The sequence below is a fragment of the Akebia trifoliata genome, chromosome 3 (assembly GCF_017979445.1).
Source record: "Akebia trifoliata isolate Shusen 1 chromosome 3, ASM1797944v1, whole genome shotgun sequence".
Taxonomy (NCBI): Eukaryota; Viridiplantae; Streptophyta; class Magnoliopsida; order Ranunculales; family Lardizabalaceae; genus Akebia; species Akebia trifoliata.
The window spans coordinates 53,890,516-53,901,493 of record NC_141377.1 but is presented as its reverse complement, the minus strand read 5'-3'; the positions used below and the strand labels follow the sequence as shown (position 1 = coordinate 53,901,493).

The 10,978-nt window shown below is 35.8% G+C and overlaps 1 protein-coding gene across 1 annotated transcript; it reads right to left on the bottom strand.

The window, feature by feature from the left end:
* Positions 1–348: 348 nt before the first annotated feature.
* Positions 349–9,243, bottom strand: LOC147407992 (copper ion binding / methyltransferase). The gene is made up of 12 exons (XM_086436811.1): positions 9,074–9,243; positions 8,705–8,970; positions 8,544–8,617; positions 8,355–8,449; positions 8,141–8,238; positions 5,960–6,043; positions 4,957–5,037; positions 4,652–4,735; positions 4,467–4,562; positions 4,092–4,171; positions 1,104–1,192; positions 349–844 (listed from the first exon to the last, which is right to left on the bottom strand). The coding sequence occupies exons 1-12, from the start codon at positions 9,204–9,206 to the stop codon at positions 522–524; spliced, it is 1,503 nt and encodes a 500-aa protein (XP_086292937.1). The 5' UTR covers positions 9,207–9,243; the 3' UTR covers positions 349–521.
* Between the last annotated feature and the right edge of the window lie 1,735 nt (positions 9,244–10,978).

Sequence of the window (10,978 nt, the reverse complement as noted above, 5' to 3'; positions counted from 1 at the left end):
CCCTCCCAGGTGTCACGTGCTCATATATTTAATTTAATTTTTTTTTTTTTTTTTTTTTAAATTTAGAAATGGATTCCTCTTACAATAACTTTTTTAAGTTGGAATCTTAATTCTTCTTGATGTAGCTTGCACCAATTTTGCCACATGGCTAGCTTCTATTGGGAGATAGCATTCAATAATGTAAGAATCAACACATGTAGTGTGGGATGGAGGCAGCATTTTTTTGCCAAATCATGAGGAAATATTGCCTCTGGTGCAAGTATTAAATTTAATTATCACAACCATTAAATTTAATCTTCTACTATTCAAAAATAGTAGAAAGTTCATTCTTTCAAAGAACAATTGAAATACAAGTAATCAGCAAGAATAACAATTACTTAAATCAAATATTTATTTGATAATATTCAAAAATGGCATTATCACTGCATAATATCAACAGGATCAACATAGAATTTAGCTTTGACTTTACATTCCATTCAAATACCCACGAAGCCGTATAGGCAGATTGGTCGAGGGATCCCTTAGAAGGGCCACAAGTCTCCCCAGAGGGACTTACGAGCTTGCCGGTGTAGGGTAGGATTCTTAGACTGAGTGACGACCACACGCTCAAATGATCCCTCGGAGCCATCAGTTTTGGTCGACCGGCATATATCCATTGTTACCCGCTTGCCCCTCCTAACAGGAGAGAAGAGAATCCGACCCCAACCACTTCCAAGATCGGCGGGGTCTTCCTCTTGTATTTCCTCGTCCTCTTCTAATGCATCTGTTTCCGTAACATCAGAATTATAGGAAACTGGATCCTCTTCATAAGGAAGAAGCTCATCCTCAAACTCGAATTGATCCTCTGATCAGGGTCAAAACAAAATCCACCATAAATATCGATAAAATGCATTTACTATCCTCTATCTAGTATAATTAATAGACAATTAAGAGTTGTGAACAATAATAAAAGATTGGTGAGGCAATATAAACTCTCTTTTCCCACTAGACTTGCTATTTAACCATGAAGTATGACCTACAGAATTTGCATGTCAAGTGAAAAACAATAGAGATATAGACAGTTTTCAGTGAAAATCAAGCAACAACATGAAAGAGGTGCATACCATAGTCAATCTCAAGATCTTCAGGATTCCGTTTGGCATGTTGTTCCTTCAAAGTCTCGAATTTCATACCATCGAGTGGCCAAGGTCCCCTGTTCAAATAAACCACCCACAACCATCAAAAGATATGTGTAAGTACGATAGTGTACGACATGGTTCAGGATACAAGTATATGCCACAACCTCTGCACATCCGCACAGTCCTTTGCATACTAAGTACAGGACCTTCAAGTATCACTCTTTATAATACTACTACTTCATGAAACAGAAACATAGAAGGCAGAAAATAGTTGGAGCTCGGTTGGAATTCTCTCCCACCAGCAGGCCCACCCCCAAGAAGAATTCTTCCCAAAAGGAAAAGGACTGCTGAAGACAACACCATGCATAATTATTTCAAATTTTGCTGAAATTTCAATTTGTGGCCTTCTTTCCATCACAAGTTTGGAAAATGGGTAGTTTAACTTGGTGCTAATTATGGATAAACCAATCTATTTCATAAGATACCCTACTTCTTGTCTCACATTTGCATGTTACTTAGCAACTAACTGGAATTTGTTTGATGACATTCCACATACAAACCACAAGTGTAATAGCACAACAATTGATACCCAAACAAATAATAAGCAAAGAAAAAAAATTGTCCAAACAAGGAAGGGTTCAAATAGAAGAAAATCCTTGAGTATGGTTGATGCTTATCATAGAATATCACTCTTATCATCAGATGAAGCCGGTAATGCTACCAACTAAAGATGAATATTTGAACCCAGTATCATCCTGGTTGAAGTCTATGAACTGTAGGAAGTAAATTTCTTATTGAAGCCATAATCCCAAGGTCACGGTACATGAAACTAAAGGTAAACGGAAAATACAATAACAAATGTTTGAAAATTCAGTGGCACTGCACAGTTTTCTCAGCCATCTGGAATGGTGGGTCTCAATGCTCCAAGTTGTGATAAATTACATGAATGCGGACACGGTTCTTTTCCTCATTCCTGGGGAAAAGAGTTCCAAGGATTGAAGTAGAAAATCCATGTATGTGATAAAGGAGTCAGAAAATAAGAACCGGTTCATGGAGGGCAGATGATCCTTACATAAATCTGGATTTGGGTTCACAAGTGCATTTAGTGTGGTGCGGGGATGATGAACAGAAAAATAGAACATTTTCAGAAGTAGTTTCAGCAGAGAATATATCGAAGACGTAGTTCCACATGAGATGCCAATGTGCTGTTTACAAGTATCCCAGTGCATAAACCTTTTTGTACATTGCAGACTACACATTATCGTCTTGAATCTAGTGTGTTGTCCAGTAATGCACAAACTCAGCACCTCTGAACATCTTTAATTCTGGTTGACACCTCATTTCATTTTGTCAAAAATATACTAACAGATCTAGCATTAAAAATGTGAATATGAACTGCTGGATCATCAATTCCTACTGTTCAATCCATTGAGTGGTAAATGGTCCCATAACTTGGAGCATGCTCCTACAGTTAATTTCAACTGATGTACTGTTGAATTATCACACAATAAAAAGCTAGTATTTTATGCAGCAAATAATAAAGAGTAGATTGAACCTAAGTTGGAATACTCTCCAAAACTGCATCCCACCGCCAAGTAGGATTTTTCCAAAAAGGAAGGACCGCTAAAGACACTATCATGCCAAATAATTTAAAATTTTCCTGGAATTTTAATGCGGAATGCAAGTCAAGTCAACGATTAAGGATTCTGATGGAAAATTTGTAATTATTTAGATTTTTACTTATTTGGGCCTAGATTTATCGTTTGAGATTATTTTAGATTAATTATTTATTTAATTTTCTATTTTAGGACTTTAATTTTATGTTTTAGGGGTTTATTTTCATGTTTTATTGACCCATGACTTAGAATAATATTTAGGGACAGTTTAATAACTTTAACTTGTCTTTTACCTAAGTTTATTAGGATTAAAAAATTATGAGAGAGAAAGTTACGAAAATTTGGTTATTTATTTTCTTTATATAGATTATATTATGGTTCGTTTTTATTAACAACAAAGATTTTGATGAATGAAGACTGATGAACAAAAAGAAAACTTTAGCTTGATCTTCCCAACGATGGGTGTGGTGTGAGGCCATTTTGGAGTGAGTCCAATTTAACATTCTTTTCTTCTAATTTTTATTTTTCTTTTCTATTCTTTTGTTTTTCTTGAGTTTCTTTTAATTCTTTGTTCTTGATTTTCTTGATTCTTGATTCTTGATTATTAATTATTGAAACCTACAAACCTCTACCCTTAATCCTCTCCCCATTTTCTTTAACCCTAATTTTATTAATCTCTTTTCCAAATCCTTAACCCTTAATCATTTCTTTAACCTACAAATCTTTAACCATTTTCATTGGGATTGTAGTCATACCTACAATCATTGAAATAAAATTTTCATTTTACCTTTTGGGTTTTACCCAATTCTAAACCAAATTCCCTAAACCCCCCATATTTTCTTATCCCTCATCACCCTGCATCAAATTTCCACTGTAGTCTTCTTTCCATCACAACCTCGGAAAATGGGTAATTCAAATTAGAGCTCTAATTACAGTTATGTATAAAAAATCTATTTCAAAAGATATCCTACTTTTGTTTCACATTATGACACTCACACATACAAACCACAAGTAACAGCAATCAATAGAACCCAAATACAAGAATAACATGCAAGGTAAAAATAAAAAGACCAAGTTTGCAAAATGCAAAAGGAATGGTCCAAATATCTTCCTTAGTTATATGCTATAGGAAATTGAAGTTTATCATAGTATATTGATCTTCTTCTTTTTTATGGGTAACGGGTTAGTGGTTAGCAAGGTGAAGTTCGGTTCAAGGGAGGTTTTGAACCTAGGACGTGAGAACAACACTCCATATGTCTTAGGCATAGTACATTGATCTTATCATGAGATGAGGACAGCAATGCTAACTACTAATTCTGAATAATGAAACCCAGCATTTTCAGTGAGGGATACTTGCCTTGGCCGTTGCCCTTTTCTCAAAGCAACAAAAGAAAATTTCTCGTCCTCGAAACCACGTAAAGGTCTGCCCTTGGATTTCTATAAAATAGCATGGTCAAAAGAAAAAGTAACATAAATGACCAATTGCCTTTTCACAAAAAGAAAAGAAAAGAAAATATTTCGACTACAGTACACAGGATTATAATGTCTGGACTTTAGACCCCATGAAAACTTCACAAAGATTTCAGGAACATTGTGCAAGAAAATATAATAGAGTTGGTGACATTAGAAAATTATGATACTTCTCCATGTCACATTAAAAAACTAACAAGAGATTTTTTTTTCTTTCATGAACACAAAACTGACTTAGAACATAGCTTAGGGAGGAACTCACTTTGTACGCACGCTGTGATGACGTCCTCTCTAGCCGCTGAACAAAATGACAATATTTTCCAGCGTTTTCTAAAGGACAAGGTCCATCATGAGGACACTGCAACAAGAACTCTCTGTAAAAACAATGCAGCTTCAAGAAAATTAATGAAAAGAAGGGAGGAAAAAAGTTGAAACTATGAAACTCACAGGAGCAACCACAAATGCACCATGTTTTACAGCCACTAAGTCCTTCGAAGCCTCGTTAGCTGAATTATCAAATTTACGGCATTTCTGGAAAGATATGAACATTCAATTAGTATACACATAGAAAGGGCACTAAAATAACTCTGCAGAACTGCACAGTATACTAAATCCACAAGTATAGATAAAAGCATAGTGGCTTCCTTTTTTTATCAGTAAAAGCATTGTGGCTTTAAAAGTATCGATTAAGCATCCTCATTGGAAGAGATCTTAACGTAAATCAAAGTTATGATTGGAAACAACAGGCTTACCCTTTTCTCCATCCACAAAATATGAGATCGCATTTGAGATATGATCCTAGATCCATGTGGTGTTCCAGGTTCAACCAAAACCTGTTCCAGACATGACATCCTATTCAGAAAAATTAATCGAGAACAGATTACCCACCAAAAGTCCTTCCGAAACCATAAGCATCCCATCATCATGAATAACAACATTGAACCTCCAAAGAAGAAAATAAATGAACTGAAGCATATGAAACTGTTCATAGAGAGTTCCTTAAAATCAGATGTTAGATACAAGATACAACATCAAGTGGACCCTCAATTTTCTCAAATGTTTCAAGGGTTTCTTAAGATATAAGATCTTACACAAAAAGCCATATAGAACTTCCTAATGCCATGTTAAGTTCTTTTAACAAGCAAAGAATGGAAAGAAACCAAAAATCCGATTTCGTGAGTCTTTGAGTTTTTATCAGACCAATGAACTGCTGATTCAAGTCCTTCAAAAAATCCCAGATTACCTTTAGATATATTTTGGAGGGGGCAGGGGGAAGCAATAAAAGTGCCATCCATTTCAATGCAAGGAGACACCAAACTTAGATGTGCGGAGTAATAGTGAGGGAACATAAATATGCATTTGCAGCACCTATATAATGGTTAAAGTGTAATAATTATATGATTTGATTCAACCTCCATGAAGAAAAGAAAACGAATCACGTAAACGTTAGTGAGGGAACAGAAATATGCATGTACAGCACCTATATAATGGTTAATGTGTAATAATTATATGGTTTGATTCAACATCCATGAAGAAAGGAAAATGAAGCATGTAAACATTGTAGCACCATAAAATGATGAAAAACTTCAAAAAGTAGTCAAAATAGACACTGAAACAAGATAAGTAGTATATGAACATTTCCCATTTTTTCCTATGAATATAGCATGAATAATATACATTAAAATGCAAATAAAGAAATTGGTAAAAACAAAATAAAAACATCAACATCACCCACATTGAACCTGGAGACCATACCAGGACATCTCGAGTTAAATCCCAAAGCTGGCGGACAATAGTAAATCTGTCTTTGAGTGATGGTACCTCTCCAAGTACATAGGACTTCATGTTGTAACAACAAACAATAAACACCAATTAGCACATATGGAAAAAAAAAAAAATTTGATAGATAAAGATAATTTCATATATCAAAAACGGAGGTTAAGAAGACCAATCAAAGGAAAGAAATACAAACCTACCAAAAGGAAAGCCACCAAAAAACACAAAAGAAATTACCCCATATCCACATTACAAACCCTCTCCCACCTAACTAAGAAATCTTCAAAGAAAATGCCCCTAAACTCTTTAAACCTTTTGCACCAAAAGAATAGTAACGCTAAAACCTCCATAACCACCTTGTGCTCTTCCTTAGCTCTATTCATGAGCACACGTTGATTTCTCTCCTTCCAAATCGACCAACACACTGCAAAAGGCACTAAATCCCAAAGAGTCTCCTTTGCCTTGGTGAAAAACCTCCACCAATGGACCCAACTCTCCATTAAAGTCATGATCGAGTTGGGCAAACACCCCACCACCCCAAATAAATTAAGAAAGTGGTACCATACCTTGCAAACATAGCAGCAATGCACAAGCATATGGTTTACTATTTCCCCATTCAATACACAAAGGCAACAACCATTTGTTAAGTAAAACCCCTTCTTTCGCAATAAATCGATTGTCGGCAATCTTCCAAGCGTAGCACGCCACAAAAACACTAACACCTTTGAAGGAACGCACGTTCTCCAAATTGAAGGGAAGCTAAAATCAGCAAAATGGGCCCTAGAATTGTACATACACCGCACCGTGAAAACAACATCCTTCGCGCCGCCCCAAACCCGTTTGTCCTCTGTATTAAGGTCAATTAACGACGCCTCTGTGCACTCCGTAAATCTCTCCAAGCTTTCCAATTCCCAATCATTAAAGAACGTCTGAACCCAAAACTCCCACTGACCCCCTCTTCATTTCTACAAATAAAAGAAGAGACAGTTTCTTCTTTTTTCAAGGATAGATCATACTACTCAGGGAAACTGAGATTCAAAGTCTGCTCTCCATTCCATCTGTCTTCCCAAAATCTTACTCCTTCACCCTTCCCCACATTAAATTTAACCTTTTTACAATACAACAGAAGTCTCCTCAGAATACCTTTCCATACTCCACTCCCATACTGCCCTTTTGCTCCACTTTCCATCCCAAAGAGGGATGACATGGGGGAGAAAACATAATTTGCATAAAATACCACATTTGGGAAATAAGGAAATGGAGACAAATATAAGATTGATGAGTCACTAAAACATATGTAGGTTGACGGTGGATGATACAACCAACCTTTATGTCAATGGGCACTATATATTACTTCCATTACATTTTTTTACTTTAGCGGTTTGTGTTGTCTACAATCAGGTATCCATGCATCATCAAAAATTGATCACATGATAAGGAAGAATATATGGGAAATGTATCCCCTAATTATCAGTAGTTTATTTATTTGGATATCTATTTTAACCAATTGTAACTCAAAAGCATCAGATAGTTTGGTACTTGGTTCTTCATTTTGAAGGTCACTTTGGATCTCACCATGTATCTTTGGTTTAGGGAGCTTCCAAGGGCTTTGGTTGCATATCATAGAGTGACAACTTTTCTAATTAATTAAATAAATTACAATATTTATATAATAAAATACAACGGTGGGTTCCACCTTCCTTGTCTCGAGATTTATTCCCCATAAACAACGTATCTCGAGGATAGGTTTTACCTTTTTCTCTTCTTCCTCTTTCCAAAAATACCCTAACTTTATTCTCTTTCTTCTACCATTTTCCAGTATTACTGCTCCAACTTTATTGCCTTTCTCCTTCTCCCCCTTTTATACACTTTTTTATAAATGTGCCAGCTAACTAAGTTAGTTAAAGTCTGTGAGTGTTGATACTACGACCTAACACTATCTCACTTGCCTAACCACACACATAGATGCGCACATGTGCATGCACACACACACACATAGAATAAATATGCAATGAGCAAGGGCTAAAGAAAAGTAGCACAAATAGAAATTGCATAAAACATAATCCAATGACAATATAACTGCAAATGTTTCACCGGGGGACAAATTTAAACAAGCCATAGCAAAAAGACAAGTAAAATTGAAATGTCCATAAAACTTACAGCGATTACAAGGTCATGCTCTCTGTCAGACTTTTGAAGGTTTCGTGTTAATGCTTGAATGCTATCGTAACCTTGAATTAGTGGCAAGTCCTTGAAACCTTCTCCAATCCCAACATAACGGCAGAAAATACCAAATTATTATAAGTGTTACCTGATATAAGTAAGTTCATGGATACCATAGATGATAAGAAGACTTTATGCACTTAAAAATTACCTTGTAAAAGGCTTTGACTCGCTCGTTGCATCGATTTTGATGGCTCTACTAAGTTTATTCTCTCCAAAGAACGAGGCCATACTTCTCGCACAGCCCTGCAAAATATTTGGTATCAAAAAAGCAAAATTCAAAAAAAAAAAACAAATCCTCAAAACCAATAAAACAACCATCTTGGCATTCTGTGCTCACCACAGAACCGAACCAGTACCAGACCCAAAATCCAAAACCTTAGTTGGAGCAAAACCGGGTAATCTCCTCCGAACCTACAAGATTACAAACTAACTATTAAAAACAAAACCTAATTTCCAGAAATTGAGATAAAGATGAAACATTGTTCACTAGGGTTTTACTTCTTTGAGGACTCTGTGACAAGCAGAGTAGACGGCGGGCATTCGAGAGGCTACGTAAGCTACGCACTCGTCATCTCTGTACTTGAGCCCAATGTCACCATAAGCACTCTTGATCTTCCATCTCTTAGATCGCTCCATCGACTTCAAAGGGTCTTCAACTAGCTCCCTTGAAGTTGAGGCACAGAGTTGGAGATTAACGTCCTTGATTTCACTGAAGGATTCAGATAAGCTCAAAACCTTTCTCTTCATGTTGGGTTTCTCTTGATCTGTGAATCGAATTCAAATTCCAAAGGGGAAAAAATCAAATTTTTTGGCTCTACGGAACCAAAGAGTTTGAAAATGATGATAGAAAGAGAATTAGAGAGGAACCTCGAAGGAATTTCTTGATGGCTCTGCCGAGTCGGGGAGGAACGATGTGGATTCCTTCAGATTGTTTGGCTGCAGTTCGAAGCGTTTCGGCTGTGAAAAGCTTCTGAGCTGTTTCGGGTATTAGAGACGCCATTATCGTGCTCAGTCTCAGAGAGAGGTTTCTATTCTCTCGAGCAAGGATGGTTTTATAACTCGGTTTCTCGTCTCGCCCATGCCTGACACCGAGTCGTCTCGGACGAGTTTTTCGATACATTTGACACGTCTCGTCCAAAAATTTTAAAAATGAACGTGAGATGTTAAATCTCGTTCAAAAAGTTGAATCGTGCGTTTGTATCGCTCTAATACCGAGTTAACTCGGACGAAACGTCTCGGTTTCGGACGAGTTTTAAAACCATTTAGAGTTTTAGACTACGAAGGAGTTCGTTTTGGGGGGTTTACGGTAGGGTTTTAGAAATAGTATTTGATGTCATTACTCATAACTCACACAGTGGAACATTTGGTCATAGCTAGGGCTTTGAAAGGATGCTTATTGATTCGGATACATCCATATTCGAATTCAAATCTGAAAAAATTCTTAGATATCTGAATCCGATGGATAATCCAAAATACTATTTGAATTCGAATTCAAATCCAATTATCCTATCAACATCGGATACATTCTTCGAATTATTTGTGTGTGTGTGTTTTTTTTTTAAAGTTTGGAGAGGGTAACACTGTATGATAAGAGAGTAGAGGATAAAAGCGTACAATTTATTTTCTTTTACATAGAAAAATTATCAAATCAAACCCTAGTTCTTCAATCACAAACATTCATTGCTCTCCACCACATAATGAAGATGCAACCATGCCATGGTGAGCTCAGAGAGAGAGAGAGGATACTTAATAGACCATTTGCCGTTCTAGATGCACCCTAAGTTTTGGGATGGTATGTTACTAAAATAAAAAACTCAAATCATTTAGATAAACTATTCATTCAATTTTGTCGAGATTCTAATGATTTATCTAGATGACTCATGCTCAAAGTCGAGATCAAAAAGTGTAAAAAGATCAATCTCCACCATTTAAATCGTAGATCACAATGGTTCATGTTCAAAAACTGAGATCAATGATTGTAAAATGTAAATCCTGAACACTGGATGAAAAGTCAATCTCAATCATTTGATTTAACAATTTTAACAATTTGAACGGTCGATCTTTGATAATTGAAGGAGGGGTGGGGTGACAGGACATTAAGAATAAAAAATAAAAAAGTTTCTTAATGAACTATTAAGTTACCATAAAAAGGACTTAGACCTATCGCTTTGGTATTGCACATTACAAAGCAACATCAAGCCGTCCATTCAAGTCCAGCTTACCCATAAAATAAGATGGGGAAAAAACAAAAATCCCTTCGTCACAGTTTTAATAATTTTTCCTAAATATAAAAAAGGGAAAGATAGATCTAACTAAATTGTCTTTTGACGATAATTTTTGAGAAAATTGCTTAAAGAACTCTCGCGGAAGGGTTTCTTTCCAAATAGTCCCTAAGTTTTCAACGGTAACTTGGCAAAATATTTAGTAAAAATTTTCTTTCTAAATGATCCTTGGACCTCATCTCCCACGTTTCTCGTGATTGAATGTATTTTCATCCAAAAATTGGATTTTTGATATCTCAATTGAGTTTCAGAAATTTCATTCCGTCGGAAAGGATTTAAGAAAGAAGAAGTCGTTTTCAAGGTTTTTTTTTTCAAACATTTTGAAGTTACATGTAAAAAACTAGGGGTTTTTTTCATTTCATTTCTTAGTTTTTGGATGAAAATCGATCAACAATGATTTTTTTGGATTGAAATCATCTAAACAAATCGTTATCTCAAGTTTTTAGTTGATTTTTCCATGTATTTTAGTTCGAAAAACTTGAAAATTGAA